Below are 24,826 nucleotides of genomic sequence, written 5' to 3' on the forward strand. Positions count from 1 at the left end.
GGGTCCTGTGCAGTGCTGCCCTGCACTCTGCCTCTGTTACACCAGGGCTAGATCTGCCCCCCGCCCCGCCCCGCCCCTGTCTGTGTTCTAAGCTGTGGGAGTCTGTCTCCATGTTGGCTGCCCTCTTCCCAGTGAGAGGAGAGGGCACAGGCCATATGCAGAGGCGGGGCAAAGATGGGTCTTGGGAGAAGGACGTCCCTCCTTGTGAAGGGCCACTGGGAGTTTGGTGGCTTCGCTGTTTGTCCTGTTACTGAAGACCTGGCTTCTGGGAGTACCACCACATGAGCCTTAAGAGGCAGCATCATTCTCCTGGCCCCCAGTTGCAGAAGGAGCCCTCTGTGAGAGGCGTCTGGGGACAAGAAGATGAGTGGGGGATCAGTCTGAATTCAGGCATTCCTTTCTCTGCAATGCTGGGCTAATCTCCACGCCTCTCCGGGAGCAGGGGGCTTGCAGCCATTTGTAAAGAGGCCGGGGGGGGGGAGCACCATTATGCCCCTTTTACAGATGGGGAAGTTGAGGCTCAGGGGGAAGGGTTTCATCCAGGACCATACAGTGTGTCAGAGCCAGGAACAGACTCCAGAGTCCTGACAGGCAGTCACCAGTGCTGTAACCACTCAAACACACTCCTCTTCTAATTTCTTGGTGCTTGAGCTCAGAGGATGGCCTCCCTGTCCCAGCCAGGGCTCCTTGTAAATTGTGCACTTATGCAGCCTCTCGGGAGACATTCAGATGTTGTCCAGCTGCTTGGCAGAGCACCTACAGCTAGGTTCGTTTCTACTAGTGGTTCACATCTGCGCATACCTCAGTGCACATAAAATTATTCCACACGTAGATGGAGAAGATTAGAGGGAATGTGGCCCCCAGCCCTTTGGTGGCCTAAGTCTGGAGCAGAGAGAAAGCAGCTCAGATCTCAGGTTGGGAAAAACAAGCAGAGACTGCCCGTGACTTAACTCCAAGCCCAAACAGCTGCATTCACAGTGGGTCAGGGGTGTGTGATTGCCAGATCTCTGAGCTTCAGTGCCCGTATTCATAAAGGACCGACAGCCTGACTGAGCCCTGAATGAGCAGGTCATTGCCGGGCAGCTTGGCTGAGCCGTCCCCAGCTCCAGCAAGGAAAGGGTGATTCTCACAGCCCCTTTGCCTCCTCTTTTCTGGGTGGGGAGGGCTCATGTGAGAACTGCTTTCCTTTTGCTGTTACTTGAGACCCAGGAGATTGCAAGGAGGGGGTCAGCCCCACTGAGGGAGGCTGGAAGGGAGGGGACACCTGCCAAATAGGGGGTTGTAAGAGAGGGAAGGAGAGACAGCTGGCAGGGCACGGGACATGTGAGCAGGAGCATGGTGTGCTGGCGTTGGAAGAGAAGGAATTATGCTCTCCAGACAGGGCCATCATGAGGCAAGAACAACATGTTAGTATACACTCATTCTTGTCCTGCAGCCACCCCTGCGCTCTTCTCCACAGCTCTGTCCCTGTCCCTTCCTCCTGTCCTGCAGTCTCCCTCCCTGCTCTTCCAGTCCTTGGCTCCCCACACACAGCTCTGCAGATGCTCCTCACTCCTGCCCTGCAGGGCCTCCCTCCCACCCGCTATTCCCGGTCTCAACTTCCTACCCGCAGCTCCCTCAATGCCCTCTGATCCTGAATTGCAGCCCTCCAGGCCCCTCCCTTCCTCTCCCCGATGTTCCAGCCCTCATGAGTGGTGACGGATACGCCACATTACTGTGGGGCACAGAGGCATCGCCAGAAGAACAAACTGAGGCCCCCTGAGCTCATTTCACTGGTGGACAAAATGGCGTTTGATGCCCAGGTTCTCAGTGGTGACCCACGAACACGGTACCTCACTGCACTATGTCATTAGACCCCCGGGAAACGAGTCTGCCAAGATGACCCTGAATCCTCAGCCGAGAATGTGCGCGCATGCGTTCGTGTCTCCCTGGCATGGAGCCCTGTGGGATCTGTGCTGGTTCCTGCTCCGGGTGGCTCTGGTTCACAGTGTAGTGGCTGGCAGTCTAAGTCCCAGTCTCGTTTGCAGTCCCCAAAGCAAAGCGAGGCCTAACTTCATTTCCCGCGCACTCCAGAGCAAGTCGCTGCTGTCTGCCGGAGGGGCTGGGCCGCGCCGCCTCTGCAGCCCTAGCGCAGCAGCTCGGCAGGAAGGATGAGGTCATCTCATGCTGACAGCCCTGTTTTCCTGAAGCTGGTGGATCGTGAGGCACAGTGTGTATAATGTGCCGGTGTCACCTGCAGGCTTATCTGCCATTGCTGAGCACTAGGTAGGGGAAGGCGAGCCGATCACAGGGGGCGTGGGCACAGGACTTCCTAAGGGCAGTTCCCAGGACACTGTGCCGAGCACAGCAGCAGCCACTCAGTGTCTCTAGACCCTTGTGGGTCCCTGTGCAGGAGAGGCGCTGATGTACGCATGGATCCATTCCTGCTGGGGGAGGTTCAGACCTGTAAGCACTGCCAAGGCTCAGAGGGTCTCCCTATGAGCTCTGCCCATCCCACAGCAGCTAGGATGGTCCTGCCTGTGGGTATTCAGCTCAGTTGGACTCCAGTGCACGTCTGATCATACACCGCCTCATCCTGTCCCTTTTCCTGCTCAGGGTGGGCTGCCCCCTCCGGCGAAGACGAGGCAGACAGAGCTGTTGCAGGCCCATGTGGCTCTGTTATAGGAGCCTGCCAGAGATGGCACAGGGTGTGCATGGCGCACAGGTGCCAGGGAAGTGGCAGGGCAGGCTCACAGGGGCTACGTCTACACGTGAAGCCTACATCGAAGTAGCTTATTTCGATGTAGTGGCATCGAAATAGGCTATTTCGATGAATAATGTCTACACGTCCTCCAGGGCTGGCAACGTTGACGTTCAACATCGACGTTGGGCAGCACCACATCGAAATAGGCGCTGCGAGGGAACGTCTACACGCCAAAGTAGCACACATCGAAATAAGGGTGCCAGGAACAGCTGCAGACAGGGTCACAGGGCAGACTCAACAGCAAGCCGCTCCCTTAAAGGGCCCCTCCCAGACACACTTGCACTAAACAACACAAGATCCACAGAGCTGACAACTGGTTGCAGACCCTGTGCATGCAGCATGGATCCCCAGCTGCAGCAGCAGCAGCCAGAAGCCCTGGGCTAAGGGCTGCTGCACACGGTGACCATAGAGCCCTGCAGGGGCTGGAGAGAGAGCATCTCTCAACCCCTCAGCTGATGGCCGCCATGGCGGACCCCGCTATTTCGATGTTGCGGGACGCAGATCGGCTACACGTACCCTACTTCGACGTTCAACTTCGAAGTAGGGCGCTATTCCCATCCCCTCATGGGGTTAGCGGCTTCGACGTCTCACCGCCTAACGTCGATGTTAACATCGAAATAGCGCCCAACATGTGTAGCCGTGACGGGTGCTATTTCGAAGTTAGTGCCGCTACTTCGAAGTAGCATGCACGTGTAGACACGGCTAGGGTGTGTCAGCTACAGAGATCCCCGGGATGTCTGCTGCTGCGTGACCTTCACACCATAGAGCGAGGCGGCTGCAAAGCTGTCGCTAGCTGATATGTCTCGTGAGACAACCGCACCTGTGAATATCCACGGACCGTTTGTGCAGTGTGGATTGGCTGTGGATATAGATTTTGGATCCGTGCAGGGCTTTACCTGTAACCAGCCCCGCAGGGCCAAGCCAGCCACCTGCCGCAGTGGCACTAACGGCCAGGGCGGGGAAGTGTCCACAGCCCGAGCTGCAGCCTGACCGGGAATGTCTGCTCAGCTATTTTTAATGCTGTAGTATGAGTCCCGTGAGCAGGTATGTGTTTCCCAGGCCTCTGAGACTTGGCCTTGGGTTTGTTTTGAGGGACTGATACACCTGTGGGGTCCGGGCCTGTGTGCCTCATTCCCACATGGAACCCCCTTGAGCCCTACTCATGTGAGGGAAGGTGGTGACCAAGACATGGCCTAGAGCGGCTTTCCCAGGGAAGAGGTATTGCCTACTGGCTAGAGCAGGGGTGAGTGGGAATCAGGACACATGAGTTCCACTCCCGGCTCTGCCGCAGTTTTGTTGTGTGCCCTTGGGCCGGATGTCTCTCTGTGCTTCCCTTTCCCTCCTGTAAAACGGGGCTGACGGTCCAGTCCCCGCTCCCAGGGAGCGGAGATGAAGCGGAGCTGGTGTTTGCAAAGTGCTCAGAGCCATCGTATGGGAGGACTTGTTACATGGCTGCGATTCCTGAAGAGACAGTGGGAAAGACGGGGTGAACAGCACAGACCCTAAGGACTCTGCACAGTCGGCAAGTTACTGGCTTCTCTTCCTACCGGTGTCCCCTGTGCTGTAAGAGTGGAAGTGACTCTGGATGTTACAGATGACCTGCCCAGCACAGATGGGAGCCTTGCAAGCATTCTGTACCCTAGGAATCCCGGGCATTAACACCCAGCCTGCCCCGAAACACAGTCCACACGCAGCAGAGTCCAGCCGATCCCACACCCCTCTCTTTCTGACTCTGTCCACAGTATCCAGGTAACAACATACAGGTCAGATCAGACCTTCTCCCCAAGCCAGGCTGTTCCTTGGATTTCTTCTCTGGGCCAGCTCAGCCCACATCCTAGCTCCTTGTTTTCCAGGTGAGGTGGTGAGCAACCTGCCACAGTGAGTCAGCCCTGCCCACCTATCTCTTCCTGGCAGGATTAACAGTTGCTAACAGGAGAGCGGTGTGGGGTTCAGGCAAACACAGGCAGCTCGTCACCAGGATTTTGGGGCTCCACACCTAAAAGCACCTCCCCAAGGAGCCCAGGCTTTGGCTGCTCAGTGAAGGGGTCTCCAGAGCTCTCTTGGAGAGTGGGTGGCACTCAGGCAGCACTCACAGACTGCTTCTTTTCTATCTCTAGGTCTTTCTCAGAAAGGAAGTGGATGTGAAGGAGGAAAAGCAGGAAGCCAGGAGCCCCCACGCCGGTGATTTCTGCTCTCCCGTGGAACGAGGTCTCCCCTTCCATGTGGTACATCCCTGGTCCTCTTGCTTTATAAGGGCCTGTGAGGGTCTTGTACTGGTATGGGGTATTCTGAGTTGGTTTGGTGCTGCATGACTGTTGCCTGCAGGGGCCCTTCCCGGAGCACGAGCGTAGGTGGGAGAAACCAGCTCCCTCCCGCCAGCTCTGCAGTTGTGATGAAAAGCCAGTGGAGCAGCGGGAATGGAACTTGTCATTGAGGGGCCTCCTGGCAAACCGGGCCCAATAGGGCAATGTGCTGTGGGCCAGCTCTGGGCTCTGAGGCTGTTTAGGACATGGGCCAATCCCTAGAAGCAGGACCCCACCAAATTTTAAGAGTCAGTTCCCCGATTTCAGCTATTTAAATCTGATACTTCACAGTGCTGTGGTTGCAGGGGGCCTGGCTCACAAAGGAGTTGTCAGGGGATGAGGGGCAAAGGAGGGTTGCACTGCTGCTGGGGGCAGCACTGCCTTCGGGGCTGGGCAGCTGGAGGGTGGCAGCTAGTGGCCAGGAGCCCAGCTGTGAAGGCAGAGCCACCGTCAGCAGCAGTGCAGCAGTAAGGATGGCGTAGGATGGTATTGCCACTCTTACTTCTCCACAGCTGCCTGCAGAGCTGGACTCTGGGTCAGCAGCTGCTGCTGTCCGGCCACCCAGCTCTGTAGCAGTGCAGAAGTTAAGCGAGGGTGTGGGATTGCCCACCAAAAGAACCGTGAGATCCCCCTGCAGCTCCCTTTGGGGACAGGACCCCTGGTTTGAGAAACACTGGTCTCCCCCACACAGTCAATGTAGCCCAGGGTAAGAGCACACAAAGGACTAGATTTCCGGGGCAGAGAACAGATTTCAGCCTGGAATGTGCTTTCTGTGGCTGTGAATTTGGTAGGGCCGTCCCTTTACGTGAGCGAGCTTGTGCTTGTGAAGCAGGGCCCGTGGGCTCATCTGCTAGCTGGCTCCATCCAAGGCAGGGCTGCAGGAGCAGCCGACCCTGCACCTGGTGTAAGTGCATCCTGGGCTTCTAGCCATTTGAAGGGCTGAGTGAGGGGCAGGCTGCAGCAGGAGCTAAGCATTTAAACCCGGAAAGTGAGAGGGACTGGGAGAGTCCAGGAATAGCTACCTGACAGGAAGCAGCATCCCCCTCTTCTCCCCTCCGACTTAGGGTGACCACATTGCCCTATGGCAAATATGGGACACCAGCCCCCAGGGATGGGGGGCTGCTGTCCCATGCCAGGGCTGCTCAGCTGTGGGGTCTGCTGCCCCACCATGAGGCACTGGGAAGTGGGGGTCTGCAACCTCCTGGCAGGGGCAGAGTACTCGCAACAGAGGCTCTGAAGCCTCCCGGTGGGGGAGAGGGATCAAAGAAAGTGGCAGATGCCCCGCCGCAGGGTCCCTGGTAGTGGGGGCAGCTGTGATGGGAACAGGGGCAGCCACCTCGTGGAGGAGCTCTCCTGCAGCAGGAGCTGCCTCCCCTAGATGCAGGGTGCCAGGAAATCAGGCAGCCGCCCTATGCTGGAGCTCTCCAGCAGCGTGGGCTGCTGCCATGGGGTGGCAGGGGACAGGGCAGCTGCCCCATGGAAGAGCTCCCCTGCAGCAGGAGCTGCTGTCCCAAGGTGCAGGGCACCAGGGAGCAGGGCAGTTATCCTGTGGAGGAGATCCCAGGCAGCAGGGGCAGCCGCCCCGAGGCACGAGGCACTGGGTAACTGGGCACCTGCTCTGCACTGGGGCTCCCTAGTAGAAGGGGCAGCTGCCCCAAGACACCAGGTGCTGGGGAACAGGAGTCTTGCAAAATAAGGGACAATTTGTCCATTTTCTTAAAAAAGTCAGGACGCCTGTGAGGCAGCTTAAATAAGGGACTGTCCCAGTCACCCTGCTCAGGCTTCCAGTCCCCCTCAGGCTCCCTGCTGCCCGTGTCCTCGCTCTGAGCATCCCTGCACACAAGCGTTCTTTGCTCTGGGTCCTCCTGCTGCTGAAGGCCTGAGCTTGTGTCTCCTGTGGACAATCCAGCCGCCCCATACCACCCCTGCCTTCTCTCACCAGGGATCCCTTTGCTACAGCCCCGGGGTTATCACCAAGACGTCCGACCCCCCTTTCAAACTGAATTCCAGCCCCCCAAGCCTGTTGGTGTCTTCCTGGGGGCAGAACAGGGCATCCCATGGTCAAGCACAGAGAGGGGCAGGAGAGCCCCTTGGCATTGGCCATAGAGCAGCAAAGCCCCTAGGCCATGGAAGTCAGGCCAGAGGACTCCAGCCAGGGTGTCCCCCAGGTTGGAGTGGCCTGGCTGCATCTTGGTTTGGCCTTGACCCTTTGGCCGGGGGGCGTGTCCTTTACATGAGCCAATTGCCAGATTTGTCTGGCCTTCCGCAGCAGGGCTGCTCAGGGGGCTGGCTCAGCCAGCAGCCCTGCTAGGGGAGGAAGGGGCCTGCAGGAGCACAGATCTACTGACAAGCTGTGTAACTCACCACCCACCGTGCGGCCTTTTTCCACCTCTCCCCACTCCGTGCCAAGTGCTACGCCTTGATCTGCCCCCTTGCAGCCTGAGCCGCCAGAGCCTAGCTTCCCTCCTCGGGGCTGGGCCGCAGCCCAGGCTATGGCGCCCCACATGTGACTGATGCTCCAGCACTCCATCCCTGTGCTGGTGCCTCTGGTGCCAGGACTGTCAGCTCGGTGGGGCTGTGCCCGTAGCTGGTGCCCTACCAGGCTGCATGGGTTGCTCTGTCTCCCGGGAGAGGCTGGCCCCGAGCTCCCTTCATGCAGCAGGACGTGAGAGTCTCGCAACCCTGGCCCTCCGCAGGGGTTTGTGCAGCTGGACCTTGGGCTGAGCTTGGAGGAGGGCCAGTTCCGTCTCTGGCTGACCTTCGCCAGCGCCTCGTCAGAGCTGGATCCCGGACAGAACATTCCGTCAGCCCCGAGCCCGGGAGCCAAACCCCAGAGGAAATGCAGAGCGGCTCCCCCTTGACCAGTTACTTAAAATAAGAGTCTCCAGATGCCCCCGGAGGGGCTGTGAGCTGAGCTCATTGGGAACAGAGAAGTGCCATGCGGGAAGGGAGCGAGACAGGCAGGAGAATCACCCTTTTGTTTCAGCTGCTCTCTCACTTCGGAGCGCCGCTCATTACTGGACATGCGGGCAAGGCCAGCTCTGGCCCCAAGGCCCTCAGAGTCTGGTGGGAACAGGGGGTGGAGCAGGGCCCTGCAGACTCCTGCCCCAGGACAGCTCCAGAGCCATGTCTTCATGGCGTGAACCATAGTCCTGTTAGCAGAAGGCAGCTGCATGTGAGAGAACCAGGCAATACGCAGAGACCTGGCACTAAACAAACTTCCTTCGGATGCGAGTCTGCTAGCGCTTTTCATTGCTGGTCCCCCCCACCCCCGCTGTTCCTGTCCTCCTGGGCTCCCCCCCGCCCAGCGCTGCCAACGCTACTCACTGCTGACACACAGCCCCCTGCTGTTTCCAGTCCCTGTCACAGTGCCAAGCTGGTTCACTAAGGGGCGAGATAGCCTTTGGGATAGGGGTGAGTCCCACTCCCAGCATGCCCAGGCCAGGAGGCAATAGGCTCCCAGGCTGCACCGCTCTGTTCTCTGGCTGAGTGCAACAGACACGGAGCTGATGGCTCCCTGCACACTGGGGGAGGAGCAGAGGGAAACTTCCAAGATAACTCGGCCTGCTTTGATGTTGCTGGGAGTGGGGACCAGAAGGGAGGAGGAGCAGGCAGCTGGGGTGGGGGTGGGGGGGTGTAGGGAGAGTGCAACGTATGTCTGAGCTTCTCATAAACGTACCCAGCTGCTTATTGGAGGACAGAAGAGCAGTGCATGTTGTACCTGTCTCTAAAACAGGGCAATGCTGGGAATGACAGCCCCACACACTTCCTTGCCCGTCGCAGGTGATAAACTAATTGAAATGAAGATTAAAAGGAGGAGTTATAGCCGCATGTGTACGGGTGGGGCTCCTGTGTGGCTCCTGCCGCAGAGACTCAGCTTGTGTAACTCTTTGAACGTGTCGGTAAAAGAGTGGATACAGGCAAAGTGGTTGGCATAATTCATTTGGGCTTCCGGAAAGCCTTTGATTAAGTCTCACAGAAGAGGCTATTAAGAAAACCACGTAGCCATGGAGTGAAAGGCAAATTACCATCCCAGAGCACAGACTGGTGGAGACAGGAAACAGAGTGGGAGGAACTTGTCCATTTACAACATGGCAAAGGTGAGCAGTGAGGCGAGCCACGGCTCCAGGCTGGGACAGTTTGGTAGGGGTCCTAAGCGGGAAAAGGAAAGGAGGTGGTTAAGTGGGAGCATTTGCAGCTAATACAAAATTATGCTAGTCAAGCCCAGAGGAGAGTACAGGGGGCCTAAGCAAGCTAGGTGAATGGGTAACTCGATGGCGGGTGAGCGTCAGTGGTGACAACTATGAAGTCAGGCACTTTGGAAGGAATAGTTTGAAAGACTCATACACCTTACAGGGGCAGTGGTGCTGGAACTGGAGGTGCTGGTGGAGCTGCCACTACCCTTGCCTGGAAGTGGGTTCCATCAAATGCAGGCTTTATGGTTTGGTGTGGTGGTTCTCAGCATCTCTCCTGTAAAACCGGGTCCAGTGCCTCTGTTACAGGGCTCTAAATTAACTGTGTCAGTTCAGGAAGAAGACTTGAGCATCACTGTGGATGGCTCAGTGAAGACCTCTGCTGAGTAGGGAGCTATTCTCCTCAAAGGGAGCCAAATGTTCAGAGGCATGAGGAAGGGGGTGAAGGAAAATACAGAAAATATTATAATGCCAGGTACTAATCAGTATTACATCCATTCTGATCCTCTGTCTCACAAGGGAGGCAGCCAAAGTCCAGAGGGCTCAGAGGTGGGCCATAAGATTGAGTAAAGACCTGGAAACAGTTCAGAGTGAAGAGAGATTGAAGAAATTGGCAGTTTGTTTTAGAGGGGAGAGAAGTATGATGGGATGTGATTGAAGGATACAAGCTAATGAAGGACAGAGAAAGTAGATCAGGCCATAACACCTAAACGGGGAGCAGCTGGTGAATTTGAAAGGTGAATTTGAAACCAGTCAAAGTAAATACTTGTTCATGCAGTGCACAACTGGGCTGTGGAAGTCTTTGCCCTGCATACCATTGAAGTCAACAGCCAAAAACTTGGCAGGACTCAACCAAGATTGCAGATTTGTCTGGAGAAGGAGAAGAAGCCCCAGAGATACAACAGGAAGGCTTCTTAAGAGAGAGAACTTCCTGAAAGGGTTCTGAACTCTCCTGCACAGATTTTCTTACGGCTGCCTACTCAAGTTCCTCTGAACCCTGTGGTGCTGGCTGCTGTCAGAGACCCTCTCTGGGTGTAGCTCTGGGCTGACCCAAAAGCACTTCCCATGTAACATTAGGGAGAGGAGAGGTATCCTGAGGAAGCCAGCGGGGATGGTTGCATTTTACGCTGTCTGTTTAGCTCGCCAGCTCTTTGCGGCATGGATTGTCCCAAGGACTAGCCGAGTGCAGAGACCCAGGTGTGCGTGGGTAGCCATGACAAATTCTGTGAATGACAAGCAACCTGTCTCAGCGAAAGACAGCACTGGAAACTCAGAGGGTGGCAATCGTTGAAGTCGAGGGCTGGGGTCAGCCCGTCAGCTGCAGTGGACAGGCACAATGCCCAGCAAGGCAGTCGATCATACCTGATGTTAGCGACACTCGGGCTCCTGGCCCCTTTCCGGTGTGTGTTTGGCTGGGCTCAGGGTCCCGTTCCCAGGTAAGTGCGCTACCTGTTTCCTCTCTCTGACTCCCTAGGTTTCAGGAGGCCATGCAGCAGCCCTCTGGAAGGAAAGGGTCCAGAACAAGGAGCCAAGCGGAGTGGCTGGGATGAAAATTGGCATCCAAAACAGTGCAGGGCAGGCAGACCTCCCTAGCCAAAGCCCTCTGATAGTCCAGTTCAACCGGGAGATCATGCAGGTAGAGGCGGGGGGTAGGGGGGGCCTGTCCAGGTGATCCCTGGAGGAAGGGCTGGGAGCGGTTAGCTGGGATGCTGCCCCCTATGGTGTGCCTGTCCATTGCGGGGGAGGTTGGTCCCAGCTAGGAGCAGCCGTGGTAGGGGAGAGCACCTTCCTTCCAGCTCCCGGGGAGGAACGGAGCGGGGAGGTGCCCATGGCCGGAAGCCTTTCATCTGAGCAGCAGGCGCACCGCAGAGAGCAAAGGCTCGGCCCGTTGTTGTGGCATAACGTCATGTTTGGCTGCCTTTCTCGAGAGCGTCTGCCCCGGGAGTGTGCGACAGTCCTCAGAGGGGCCCAGCTTCCTCCAGCCCCAGCGGCAGAGGGAAAGAGACCACAAAGAAGGGGTGTCCCCGGTCTGCTCTGCAGAGGGGCAGCAGGGGGAGGGAACGAAAGAACAGGCACCTCCCATGGCGGGTGGAGGGCCTGCCTGCTGCACTGGGCCGTTCCGCTCAGCCAGGCAACGGGGATGCTGGGCGACTGCCGGGCTCTCCAGAGGCAGCAGCCTGCGGAGCTGCACAGAAATTCCAGACTTTGGCATTTCAGTCGCCTCCCGGCGGCTGTGCCTGGTGCCCGTGCTGGGAGCCCACGAGTGCCCAGAGGCTGTTCTTGGCCCGACAAATCACCTCCTGTGCTGTGCCAGCCCAAGGGACCTCATCTCCCCAGGTTCCCCACCCGCACTGTCACTAGCCCAGTGTCCCCTCCTGCCTGCTACCCCAGATCAGACCAATGGGCCCATCTCTGTGCCAGGCCAGGGCAGACAACGGTCCATGTGTCCCTGTCTGGGATGGGCCCCTTTACCCAGCTCTCACGCCAGCTGCTGCCGGAGGTGGCTGCTGCCTGGTTCCCCTGGGAAGGAGGCAGCGGGATCCCCGGCTCACAGCTCCTCCCCACGTTCCAGGCCGAGAGCTGGGTGCGCGGGAAGCTGCGGGACCGAAAGGACGGGGGCGGTATCCAGGACTGGGAGCGGGTGGCGCAGACCCTGCAAAGAGACATGAAGGATTTTGAGAACACGCTGATCAAACTGGACCAGGTATGGTGGGCGCTGCGGGACACCCCCACTGCTATTACAGCCTCCTTCTCAGCAACCCCCTGGCTTGAGCCATCCTCGCCTGCACCCAGGCGGGGCCTGGCTGTGCCCCATGTGTTTGCCCCTCCCTGCCCGGGAAGCGTTGCCTGCAGACTGGAGCCTTAGGGGGTGCTCTGAGCTGCTTCCCTTCCTTCCCCCTCCCCAGATGGGTGAGCAGCTCATGGCCGGGCCCAGCCCCAGCGTGCAGACTGTCCAGCGGCAGCTGCTGTCCCTGAGGGAGCAGTGGCAGCTGCTGAAGCAAACCGCCACGCAGCAGAGCAAAGCGCTGGGCGGGCTGCGGGCCCTGCAGGAGTTCAACAGGCGAGCCGAGCGGCTGGAGGCGTGGATCAGGCAGAAGGTATGGGGAGGGGAGAGCGGGCGGGACGGCCTTCCCCCCCGCTGCCTGGGAATGCCTCAGGAGTGCCCCCCCCGCCCCTCTGCTATGTCCTGGGGCCCTGCCCCTGCAGTGGGGTCTCTGAGCCTTACCCATGAGCAGAGACCCGCCACTTGGAAAGGGCAGGGCAGGGCGACAGCCTGGGGCCCTGGCTGGGATCGTAGGGTAGGGAGAAGTAGGGCCAAGGCCCTACCAGGGGACACACGCCTGGATTGCAGAGGGCGTCTTCCGCAGGCGAATGCACCCACCAGGGCAGCCGAGAGCTAGCTGGCTGCGCCATGTAGAGGGCGGCCGAGGTCGCCCCCGAGCAGGGTGGGGGCACTGCAGGGCACTTGTCCTCATTACAGATGGGGAAACTGAGGCACGGAGTGGGGAAGGGACTTACCCAAGTTCACACTGTGAGTGGGGGGTGGAACCCAGGAGTGCTGCCTCCCCGTCGCCCTGCCCCCGCTCCAGCCCTTCCACCTCAGGTTCGGTCTGGGGCAGTTTCTCTGTAAGTCTCTTGGCTTCTCTGCCCCTTGCCCTGTTCTAACCCCCGTGTGTCCCAGGAAGAGAAGCCTGTGCTGGCTGCCCTCCTGCAGCAGAGTGTGGACAAGATCCTGCTCACCCGCCGCATCCTTGACTTAAAACAGGTGAGAGGCCCCTCCTTCCCCTTGCCAGGCTGGCGGGTGTTGGGTTTCTCGGCTGCTGCTTCGCCGCCAGGAGACACCTTGGACTTCCCAGCCAGGGCTCCACCTCTGCTCCCCACTGGCTGGATGTTATCACCGGAGCAAGGAGCCTGGAGTGAGCTGGGAACACCTCAGTAACCCCAGCTGTCCCCGGGGGAAGCCCTTGCATGTTCCTGCATTTGTGCCTAGGGCTCCCTGGTGCCCCAAGCATCAGAACGCTCTTCGAAGCCAGGCCCGGCAGGAGCAGAGTCCACAGTACTGCAGGCTTGAGTCCCAGCAGGGCAGTGGCTCCCGCCCAGACCTCTGCAGCCAGAGCTGCTGGAGCATCTGGAGTGGAGCTCATAGACATTAAGGTCAGATGAGAGCACCTGGTCTGACTCCTGCCTATCACAGGCCACAGAATCTCACCAGCCCACTCCTGTAACAGAGCCCAAACTGCTGGCTGAGTTACTGACGGCCTCAAGTCATGGTTTAAAGGCATCACGTTAGTGAGAATCCACGATTTATTCCAGTTTAACCCGGCAAGTGACCCACGCTCAGCCCTGCAGAGGAAAGTGAAAAAGGGGGACCCCAGGGTCCCTGCCAATCTGACCTGGAGGAAAATTGCTTCTCAGCCCCAAATCTGGCAACCAGTTAGACCCCGAGCATGTGGGTGGGACCCTCAGTGGGACTCCCCCTCCACCCAGCCAGACACCTGGGATGGAATTCTCCACAGTAACTCAGGGCCCACCCCGGCCAGTGTTCCAGCTGGTGGCAAGTCACAGGTCAGACATGTGCCAGGGCCGGTGGTCTCATACCACCCCTCCATAAACTCTCCAAGCTCAGCGTGGAAGCCAGTTAGGTGTTTGCCCTCCTAGAAGGGCTGTCCCATCCCGCCGATGGCTAGGAACCTTGATCTCATTTCAGCCTAAACTCCTGGCGGGCCACTTGGTACCTGTTTGTTCTCATGTCCACACTGGCACTTACCTGGAGCAGAGCCGGGCTCCCGGGGGACTGGCTCATCGGGCTGGGCCAGGGGCCTGGGTGGATTTATCTTTCTCTCTGTGAGCCCAGGAGGAGCAGCGGTTCCAGGGCCTGCACGAGGAGATGAACAGCCTGGCCCAGAAACTGGAGAAGCAAGGCAAGAGTGAGAGCAGGAGCGTCTCTGCCCGGCGCAAGCACCTGAATAAGATGTGAGCCCCGGGGGGGAGGAGGGGTGTGTGTGCTGCTGAGCCAGCCAGGCTGGGTGGGGGGAGGTCTCAGCCAGTGAGCTGCATGATTGTGGGGATGGCTGAGGAAGCGCATGGGGAGGTGGCAGGGGCTGCACCAGGCAGCACGTTCTGTAGTAAACTCCTCCTGCTTTCCCTGGCCAGGTGGCTGCGGCTCCAGGGGACCCTGAAGGAGCATCATGAGACCCTACAGCTGGCCCTGGAGGCAGCTGCCTTCCTCCAGCAAGCGGACACGCTGCTCGGAGCCATCCACGCCAAGGTACCGCTGCGGCCTGAGAGGTGGGGTCAGCCTCTGGCCCCTTGGGTGGTTCGAGGGTCCCTTGCCGGGCTGTCGGGGCCTCCAAAGCAAGGCCAGCGTGGAGAACCCACGCCAGGGAGAAAGCCCCCTGCTTTGTCCTGCAGTGACCACTAGCCAGCCCAGGAGGAGCTGATGAGCTGTTTCCACTCCATGGCCACCAGTTCAGTGGCTGCACCTTAGGGTACCTAGGGCAGTAAGGGCAGGGTGGGCTCCCAACGCTGCAGAGGACACCCCAGAAAAGGGCTTGGCTCTTCTGGCCAGTCCGAGTTTGAGCTGCCCACTGCCGGTGCCTCGTCCCTGTGGGGCCCTGGGAGCTGAGCTGAAGTGAGGGCTCTCCCTGGCCCAGGGTGTGAGCAGAGCCATGGGGGCCTGAGGGGAAAAAATCCCACTCTGCATTGTCTTCCCTGGGGCCGGTCCCTACCCCCAGGACATGGTGGATGTTGCTGAGCACCTCTGCTGAGGGCTGGGGGACGTTCTGAGAACACCCTGCTCTGGGGCTGAGTCCCCTCCCTGTTCCCCTGCCTGCTACGGAGCCGGCTACCCCCTCAGCCAGACCCCGTGGTGATGGGCCCCTGAGTTAGGTCATTGCTGCTGCCGGGAGGGATGGCCCCCGTCACTGGGGAGCCTGGTGGCAGGAGGGGATTCCCAGTGTGAGGTGGGGGGGCTAGGGTCACGCAGGGGGATCCAAATGGCACAGAGGCCCTGCAGAGAGCAGGGCCTTCCCCTAAGGGGTACAATGGCTGCCACTTCTTCTGCAGTGGAGGAGCCTGTGTGGCGTGGGGAAGCAGGGGGACCCCGAGCCTGTCCGGGACCAAGACGTCAGGGACATTGCCAGCCAGATCATGGTAAGCGTTGGGCACTGCGTGCGGCCTGATGGGGCATCTCCTCTCACCACCTGGCTTGGATGCCGCCGGTACAGCCCTAGCAGTGGGTGGCCTGTGGGGTGGCCTGGAGTTAATGGCCAGCATCAAGGGGTTTGGCCTGTGCCCCTCCCTGGATCCTTTAAGGGGGGTGTCTGACACCAGGGCTGCCCGCTCCAAGGGGCTGGATCTCGGACGGGGCCTGGTGTGTGAGGAGGAGGGATCAGTGGGAAGGTGTGTTAGACAGGAGTGGGGTCCCCTGGGTCCTGCTGCTCATCTGGCCCTGGAGGGCTAAGGCAGCATTCCCCAGGCAGCTCCGTGCTCAGCTCTGGTCTCGGGGAGTCGCTCTCAGCCGGCCCCCTGAGCTCACTTGGTGTCTCTCTGGCTTCTCCAGATGTTGGATGTGACCGTGTCCCAGCTCATCAGCCTCCATCCCAGCCTGGCTGGGCAAGTCCTGCACAAACACCGAGATGTCAAGGAGAGCTGGGCCCAGCTTCAGCAGACGCTGAGGTACGGCAGGGCCTCACGGCAGCCCGCCCGCCCGCCCGCCTCCCCGAACCCCAGCGTGAGCCCGGGGCTGAATGTAGCAAAGCATCTGCGCTTACAGGCTCACTTTGCCCCCGGGTGAGCAGAGCAGGTGTGATTTATAACACAAGGGAGCCAGGACTCCTGGGTTCTACTCCCAGCTGTGCGCTCGACTCACTCCCGGCTCTGTATCCTCTTCTGGGGACTCCCACGTGACAAGGCCCCCCCCATCATCTGCTGGGTTGCCCAGTACTGGGCTCCCCCTGGCCAGCTGGAGTGGGGCCCCTGGGCCGGAATCCATGCGAGCTCTTGGCTTCCTCGAGCTTGACTCTGCTCCTGAGCCAACCCCAGAGGACTCATGGGGCAAGAACAGCTTAGGGCTCTTCTCCACTCTTGCCCCGCACTCCCGCTGTGCCCTGTGTTTGCCAGGAACGAGAAGACACCTTTGCCAGCCCTGGCGAGTGGTTTGCTGATGGGAGAGCCCGATGCCCTGAGCCCGGGGCAGGCGGAAGCCGGCAGCAGGGACGTTGCAGGAAGGGAAGCTGGAGAGAAGCGGAGGAGGGGCCCAGTAAGTGTGGTGAGTGCGGCAGCCAGGGCCCCACCATTCTCCCCAGCTCTCCCCATCCCTGCAACGAGAGCAGCCAAGCCAGAGCCACTTCCCTCCATCTCCCATCAGAGGGACCTGGTAAAGGCACATGGGAAATGAGCTTGATCCCATCAGCCCTGAGTGACCTCCCCACCGGCCCCGCAACCCCCTTGCCAGCTCTTGTGACCTGCCCATGGGCGACCATGTAAACGTTGTCATCTGTGTGCAGTGCCCTGGGTGACCTGTGTGCGGCTCCAAACACCAGCCCACATGATGGTCTGGGGATGCTGTGGGCTGCCCACCTCTGCACACACCTGCCCCTTCATGCCCACCTGCCAGCTCAGGTTCCCCCCCACCCCCAGAACCCTCCTGCCCAGGCCAGCCTAGCACACCTTCCTGCTGTCCCTCTGGGCTCTGACCCGCATCGGTCTGTGGGATCGCACTGCCCCACCCTCAGCCCCAGGGACCACACACCAGGCTTCGCTTTGGACCTTGCGCTGCTGCCAGGAGTGCCCTGCACGTGGCGGCAGAGGAGTGGGTGCGGGACCTGGCGCAGGGGGAGGTCCCCATTCCTCTGCCTGGTGTCAGCAGAGGGCGGAATGGGTCCCTTTGTGTCCTAGGTGCAGCAGGACATTGCAGGGAGTGTGATGGAGCATGGGAGAAGTGAGGGGGGCAGCCCCAGCTCCTCACAAGGGCAGGGCCCCCCCGGCTGCCACAGCAACAGTAAGAGGTACTGACTCCACACGGGGCCCTGGGCAGGGGTATAGACCAGGTATTCCTAGGAGGGGTGAGTGGACCTAGAGCGTGTGCTGGGCCAGGCCTGTTCTTTAATGGCAAGAAACCACCCCCAGCTCTAAGGCCCCGGAAGGGGCATAGTGGGCAGGGAAGGGCATTGGCACCTGGGTTTGCCCTGGCACAGAGCGCTGTCCCCATGCTTTGAATCGTGGGGCCCTCTTGGCATGGATACCAGCCCTACAGCGGTATCCCTGGGGCTCAGTGCACAAGGAGGGGCTCAGTCACGGACAGGGGCCCCCTGGGTACCACCAGAGGGCTAAGGCAGCCTCACTGTGTTCAGAGCCCCAGAGATAACCTGAGGACCAGAGCAGAATGGGATGTGAGGAGAGCGCAGGAGGCCGTCTGCTCCTCCCCTGGCCCAAAGCAGGGCCAACCCCCAGATGAATGCCCATGGCTCAGTTCCAGTAAGGAAGAGGGCTCAACCCCGGATCTCACCGCAAAAAAAGCCCACACCCATCCTCTTGGGAAGGGTTATATGGGCCTCAGGTTCTATCTGCATCTCCCCGGCAGGAGGAGGAAGCCCCCAGACACTGTGCAGGAGCCAGCCCAGCAGGAGGCCCAGCGGCAGGACGTCTGTCAGGCTGCTACTGGGGTAACGTCTCCCATGACCCAAGGCGCGTCCCCTGGCCCCAGCGTCGGGTGTGCCCCCGAGCATCTCCCCCTGTGCTCGCAGCCCCTGCCCCAGGGCGGCAGTAACGCGCTGTGTCTCCCCCGGCACGTGGCAGGCCGTATCCTGGCTGGAGGAGAACGTGGGGCTCAGTGTCCGGCGGAGCCAGGCGGAGGACACAGCAAGTCTGGAGGCCGCTCAGACCCAGCAGGAGATCCTGGGCAACTGCCGCAGCACAGAGGCCATGCGCCGGGTGAGCACCAGCTGTGTGGAGGCGGGAGTCCCCTACACACCCTGTGTGGGGCAGGCTGAGGGGGCACCGAGTGGCAGGTGTTTTGTGCGACGGTGGGGGGGATAACAATGGAGGTTCCCACAGCACCACCTGGGGCACCAGCAGGAGGTTCCTCTCCACTGCCTTCTCGGGAGGTTGGGAGGAGAGAGCCGTGAGATCCAGGCCCCTCTGGTGGCCAGAGGTGGGGGGGCTGGGAAGGGCAGATCCCCACCCTTGACATGTACCCTGTTATCAGGGCCTGCCCCCGAGGGACCTGCAGAGCAAGAGGCCTGGGGACGTGAGCTAACGGTGTGCGTCCATGTCCCGCAGGAAGGGCCGAAGCTGCTGTGTGACAGCCAGGGGGGGAGCCCCCGGGTGGAAGGTGCCCTCCGGGAGCTGGAGAGGCTGTGGGAGGAGCTGCAGCGGAGGCACCGGGAGAACGGTGCGGCACTGAGGGAGATTGATCAGGTGCGTGGCACCGCCTGTCTCTGCCAGGCACCAGCCCGAAGCAGATGGAGAGCAGAGCAGCATGAGCGGGGCGGGAAGGGCGTGCACCTGGGACACGGGGCCAGCCCCGAGGCCGGCTCTGCTGGGGCAAGGCAGCCCCACAGGGGTGGCTGTCTGTGTTCCCTTTAAGATGAGCACTGGGGTGGATGCCGGGGAGAGATTCAGGTGCTGCCCAGGTGATTAGCACAGAGCCGGCAGCCGGCAGCCTGCGTTTCTGTTGGTGGTGTGCAGCCACGTATGCCTCGGTGCGCATAACACAACGTGTTCGGCACGTAGATGGGTTAAACTAGAAGGAACGTTGGTCGCTGCGGCTGCGCTCTGGTTGGGGCTGGTGCAGGGGCCATCTCGAGCTTCAGCTGCACCCTGGCAAGGAAGTCTCCCCAGAGAATCGCAGCAGGGTGGGGGCTGAGATCCTGGCTGCCTCGTCTCCCCCAGGGATCAGACCATCTGTGCCAGGCACATGCCCAGAGCCAGGTGCCCGGGGGAGCCAGCTGAGGAAGTCTGCCCCCTCCGGCGGGATCTGGCACTAGCCTGGCCTCAGCCCGACCCAGCCTGGCCTGCCCCTCTGTGTCTGAGATACCTGTAGGAGTGCTGCAGGGTGGAGAGCCCTGTGGTTTCATGGAAATGGGCTGCCCTGTCTAGAATGCCATGGTGCTGGGTCACAGGGACATGGTGTCATGGTGCCTGGAGGGGCTTTTGTTCCTGCCCCGCCTGAGGCTTGGCTGGCAGGGACCTGGCTGCAAGGTGCTGCCTGTCCCACTCTCCCATCTATTTCCACAGGTCCTGCGGCTGGTGGGAGAGCTGGATGGGGCTGAGCACTGGCTGCAGGGGGTGGTGGGCTCGCTGTCGGAGCCCGCCGCCATGAGGAGCCCCGAGGAGCTCCGCCAGGACCTGCAGGAGATGGGCTGCTTGGAGAATCAGCTCCTGCTGTGGGGTGTCAGGCTCCGAGCCCTGCGAGGGGAGATGGGAGCAGAGCCCCTGGCTGAGCACAGCGTGGCTGGGAAGGTCCAGAGCAAGGTGGCAGTGGTGGAGGAGAAGTGAGTGCTGGAGAAGCGGGACGGTGGGTGGGGTGCCAGGCTGCCAGCGTGGGAGGCAGTGTCAGGGGAAAGGATGGTGGTGGAGGGGCGCGAGGGGATTGCCCCCGTGGAGGAGAGAGGGGAGGGAGGACCCCTGGGGGACAGGGTTGGGGGATGGGAGGGGCCAGAGGTTTCAGAAGGGTGGAATGCACCAATGGGACAGTCTGGGAGGACGGGACGGGGGTGTCACTGGAGGGGATGTTGGGGGAGGCAGCACAGTTGGGAGCAAAGGGGATCCCCCCTGCAGTGGTTGGCCTCGGAGCCCCCAGCAGCACCACCTCTCTGTGTGCCCCCTGCCCCACTGCTGCGCTTGCTGTGCCAGGCTGGGGGGCGTGTGTGCGGCGCTGCAGCAGCACGTGGAGGACCTGCGCGATTCCCTGGCACTGTCCGAGTTCCTGCAGAACGTGCAGCAGGAGGAGATGTTGAGCCAGAGGAGCCACACGCTGGTGAGGAGTGAGCGGGGATGGGCCTGGGCTCGGGTCTGCACTGGGAATCCCTCCCTGCTGTGTCACTGTGGGAGGGGGCCCTACTGCCGGCTGAGTCAGGTCAGGAAGGCAGGCGGTGGTGGGGGTGTTGTAGGGGGAGACGACTGGGCCTCCTCACATTCCATCCAGCATCCGCCCCAGCAGCTGCCAGTGTCTAGTGCGGGGTGCAGTGGCCAGAGACTTCTGTCCTGGCTGGGGAATAGGTGAGACCAGACACTCCAGTGCATGGCGAGAAGGCCCCAGGGGACCCCTCGGGGGCAAGGCCACGTCCGGGTCTCTTTCTAAAGACCCCTTCCCCTTGTGTTGTTGCACCTTATAGACTAACACACTTAGGGGCGCCCAAGCTTTCCTGGGCAAAGACCCGCTCCATAAGATGCGTCTGACGAAGCGGGTCTTAACCCACGAAAGCTCATGCTCAACAATATCTGTCAGTCTCTAAGGTGCCGCAGGACTTCTCGTTGTTTTTGGGGATACAGACTAACACGGCTACGCCCCTGACATGTCTCTCCCTATGGGTTTGCTGTAGCCGGGAACGAGTGTGCTGGGCTCCCACAAGTCTGTGCCCCTGTCTTTGGCCCAGGCTGGGCAGCAGCTGAGCCGTGCAGACATGAGCAGCCCCCTGGGGGAGCTGCAGGAGGCTGTGGAGATGCTGAACGATGCGGTGAGGGAGCGGGAGCGAGTCATGGAGGCAGCGGCTGAGACCAAGAACCTGGAGCAGCTGGTAAGGGACCGGGCCTGGGGAGCCTGTGGTGGGGCCGAGAGGGCAGAACACACCACCAGTGGCTCTGGCAGAGCTGGCAGCAGGGGGGTTCCTGAGCAGAGGGCCAGCCTGAGAGAGTAGGGTCCAGTGGTTAGAGCAGGGGGGCTGAGAGCTTGGACCTATTCCTGATCCTGGCAGGGGAGTGTCACCTACTGGTTAGAGCTGAGGCTAGTGCTGCAGCCATCCCCACTTCTCTGGCTCGCCGCGGGGGCCAGCCAGCACCCCAGGTGGGGCCAAGGGACGCGGCACATCTGGCTTCTCCCTCTCCCAGCTGGCCAGGCTGCCCCCCCGCGTGGAGGCCCTGCGGTGCGGAGCAGAGGCGCTGGAAGGTGACCTCGCCCAGCTGGAGGGTGGCTTTGCCGCCGTGAAGAGCGAGCTGGATCTGCAGGGGCTGCAGGGGCTGCTGAGCCAGCAGCAGGAGATGGAGGTGAGTCCCGGAAGTGGGGACACCGGCGCCCTCTGCTGGCTGCTGGGGAGCCCTGCAGCGTGCTGCCGTGGCCAGGCATGCGGGAGCTCGGGGCGACCCCGGGGTGTGAGACAAGGTCACCCCAGGGAGAGCCGCGCCCTCGGGCCCCAGAGCAGCTCCGCCCTTTTATGGGGCTTCCTGGGATTTTCCAGCTGGCTCCAGCCCCGTCTTCCCCACTCCCCATGTGGCCTGGCAGGGCGAGGGGAAGGAATTGCGATGGACACGGTATGCCAAGGCCTGGCTGCCAGCAGCTCACGCACCCTTCCATGCAGCGCCCCCAGCGAGGGAATGCGCAGCGCGCAGCCGTGTGCTGGGGAGCCTGGAGCCCCAGCATCCTGATGCTCCCCATCCCCCGCACCCCACAGCTCCCTCTGTGCCCCACAGCCTGCTCTCCATCCCCGCACCCCACAGCTCCCTCTGTGCCCCACAGCCTGCTCCCATCACCCGCACCCCACAGCTCCCTCTGTGCCCCACAGCCTGCTCCCATCCCCGCACCCCCAGAGCACAGCTCCCTCTGTACCCCACAGCCTGCTCTCCATCCCCGCACCCCACAGCTCCCTCTGTGCCCCACAGCCTGCTCCCATCCCCGCACCCCCAGAGCGCAGCTCCCTCTGTGCCCCACAGCCTGCTCTCCATCCCCACACCCCCAGAGCACAGCTCCCTCTGTGCCCCACAGCCTGCTCCCATCCCCGCACCCCCAGAGCACAGCTCCCTCTGTGCCCCACAGCCTGCTCTCCAACCCCCGCACCCCCAGAGCACAGCTCCCTCTGTGCCCCACAGCCTGCTCCCATCCCCGCACCCCCAGAGCACAGCTCCCTCTGTGCCCCACAGCCTGCTCTCCAACCCCCGCACCCCCAGAGCACAGCTCCCTCTGTGCCCCACAGCCTGCTCTCCATCCCCGCACCCCACAGCTCCCTCTGTACCCCACAGCCTGCTCTCCATCCCCGCACCCCCAGAGCACAGCTCCCTCTGTGCCCCACAGCCTGCTCTCCATCCCCGCACCCCACAGCTCCCTCTGTGCCCCACAGCCTGCTCCCATCACCCGCACCCCACAGCTCCCTCTGTGCCCCACAGCCTGCTCCCATCCCCGCACCCCCAGAGCACAGCTCCCTCTGTGCCCCACAGCCTGCTCTCCATCCCCGCACCCCACAGCTCCCTCTGTGCCCCACAGCCTGCTCCCATCCCCGCACCCCACAGCTCCCTCTGTGCCCCACAGCCTGCTCCCATCCCCCGCACCCCCAGAGCGCAGCTCCCTCTGTGCCCCACAGCCTGCTCTCCATCCCCGCACCCCACAGCTCCCTCTGTGCCCCACAGCCTGCTCCCATCCCCCGCACCCCCAGAGCGCAGCTCCCTCTGTGCCCCACAGCCTGCTCTCCATCCCCGCACCCCACAGCTCCCTCTGTGCCCCACAGCCTGCTCCCATCCCCCGCACCCCCAGAGCGCAGCTCCCTCTGTGCCCCACAGCCTGCTCCCATCACCCGCACCCCACAGCTCCCTCTGTACCCCACAGCCTGCTCCCATCACCCGCACCCCACAGCTCCCTCTGTGCCCCACAGCCTGCTCCCATCACCCGCACCCCCAGAGCACAGCTCCCTCTGTACCCCACAGCCTGCTCCCATCACCCGCACCCCACAGCTCCCTCTGTGCCCCACAGCCTGCTCCCATCCCCGCACCCCACAGCTCCCTCTGTGCCCCACAGCCTGCTCCCATCCCCGCACCCCACAGCTCCCTCTGTACCCCACAGCCTGCTCTCCATCCCCGCACCCCCAGAGCACAGCTCCCTCTGTGCCCCACAGCCTGCTCTCCATCCCCGCACCCCACAGCTCCCTCTGTGCCCCACAGCCTGCTCCCATCACCCGCACCCCACAGCTCCCTCTGTGCCCCACAGCCTGCTCCCATCCCCGCACCCCCAGAGCACAGCTCCCTCTGTGCCCCACAGCCTGCTCTCCATCCCCGCACCCCACAGCTCCCTCTGTGCCCCACAGCCTGCTCCCATCCCCGCACCCCACAGCTCCCTCTGTGCCCCACAGCCTGCTCCCATCCCCCGCACCCCCAGAGCGCAGCTCCCTCTGTGCCCCACAGCCTGCTCTCCATCCCCGCACCCCACAGCTCCCTCTGTGCCCCACAGCCTGCTCCCATCCCCCGCACCCCCAGAGCGCAGCTCCCTCTGTGCCCCACAGCCTGCTCCCATCACCCGCACCCCACAGCTCCCTCTGTACCCCACAGCCTGCTCCCATCACCCGCACCCCCAGAGCGCAGCTCCCTCTGTGCCCCACAGCCTGCTCCCATCACCCGCACCCCACAGCTCCCTCTGTGCCCCACAGCCTGCTCCCATCACCCGCACCCCCAGAGCACAGCTCCCTCTGTACCCCACAGCCTGCTCCCATCACCCGCACCCCACAGCTCCCTCTGTGCCCCACAGCCTGCTCCCATCACCCGCACCCCACAGCTCCCTCTGTGCCCCACAGCCTGCTCCCATCACCCGCACCCCACAGCTCCCTCTGTGCCCCACAGCCTGCTCCCATCACCCGCACCCCACAGCTCCCTCTGTGCCCCACAGCCTGCTCCCATCACCCGCACCCCACAGCTCCCTCTGTACCCCACAGCCTGCTCCCATCACCCGCACCCCGCAGCTCCCTCTGTACCCCACAGCCTGCTCCCATCCCCGCACCCCCAGAGCACAGCTCCCTCTGTGCCCCACAGCCTGCTCTCCATCCCCGCACCCCCAGAGCGCAGCTCCCTCTGTGCCCCACAGCCTGCTCTCCATCCCCACACCCCACAGCTCCCTCTGTACCCCACAGCCCGCTCCCATCCCCACACCCCCAGAGCGCAGCTCCCTCTGTACCCCACAGCCTGCTCCCATCACCCGCACCCCACAGCTCCCTCTGTACCCCACAGCCTGCTCCCATCACCCGCACCCCACAGCTCCCTCTGTGCCCCACAGCCTGCTCCCATCACCCGCACCCCCAGAGCACAGCTCCCTCTGTGCCCCACAGCCTGCTCCCATCACCCGCACCCCACAGCTCCCTCTGTGCCCCACAGCCTGCTCCCATCACCCGCACCCCACAGCTCCCTCTGTGCCCCACAGCCTGCTCCCATCACCCGCACCCCACAGCTCCCTCTGTGCCCCACAGCCTGCTCTCCATCACCTGCACCCCCAGAGCGCAGCTCCCTCTGTACCCCACAGCCTGCTCTTCATCCCCGCACCCCACAGCTCCCTCTGTGCCCTATGGCCTGCTCTCCATCCCCGCACCCCACAGCTCCCTCTGTGCCCCACAGCCCGCTCCCATCCCCACACCCCCAGAGCACAGCTCCCTCTGTGCCCTATGGCCTGCTCTCCA

General features: G+C 61.8%; 1 protein-coding gene across 6 annotated transcripts in view; it reads left to right on the forward strand.

Moving 5' to 3' along the window:
- Positions 1-24,826, forward strand: part of LOC142011008 (uncharacterized) — a 48,494-nt gene that overhangs the window by 3,416 nt on the left and 20,252 nt on the right. For 3 of the 6 annotated variants that reach the window (XM_074989770.1, XM_074989774.1, XM_074989771.1), the window contains 18 exons: positions 4,861-4,968; positions 10,714-10,875; positions 11,812-11,943; positions 12,146-12,337; positions 12,922-13,005; positions 14,095-14,213; positions 14,394-14,508; positions 15,306-15,392; positions 15,802-15,917; positions 16,362-16,509; positions 17,139-17,248; positions 17,824-17,905; positions 18,039-18,173; positions 18,522-18,659; positions 19,479-19,735; positions 20,097-20,220; positions 20,786-20,980; positions 21,291-21,446. In XM_074989770.1, the coding sequence (XP_074845871.1) occupies positions 4,861-4,968; positions 10,714-10,875; positions 11,812-11,943; positions 12,146-12,337; positions 12,922-13,005; positions 14,095-14,213; positions 14,394-14,508; positions 15,306-15,392; positions 15,802-15,917; positions 16,362-16,509; positions 17,139-17,248; positions 17,824-17,905; positions 18,039-18,173; positions 18,522-18,659; positions 19,479-19,735; positions 20,097-20,220; positions 20,786-20,980; positions 21,291-21,446 (2,460 nt within the window). The remainder of the gene's footprint in view (positions 1-4,860; positions 4,969-10,713; positions 10,876-11,811; positions 11,944-12,145; positions 12,338-12,921; positions 13,006-14,094; positions 14,214-14,393; positions 14,509-15,305; positions 15,393-15,801; positions 15,918-16,361; positions 16,510-17,138; positions 17,249-17,823; positions 17,906-18,038; positions 18,174-18,521; positions 18,660-19,478; positions 19,736-20,096; positions 20,221-20,785; positions 20,981-21,290; positions 21,447-24,826) is intronic. The other 3 variants (XM_074989773.1, XM_074989772.1, XM_074989775.1) reach the window with 3 other exon arrangements.

This window comes from Carettochelys insculpta, chromosome 3 (genome assembly GCF_033958435.1).
Source record: "Carettochelys insculpta isolate YL-2023 chromosome 3, ASM3395843v1, whole genome shotgun sequence".
Taxonomy (NCBI): Eukaryota; Metazoa; Chordata; order Testudines; family Carettochelyidae; genus Carettochelys; species Carettochelys insculpta.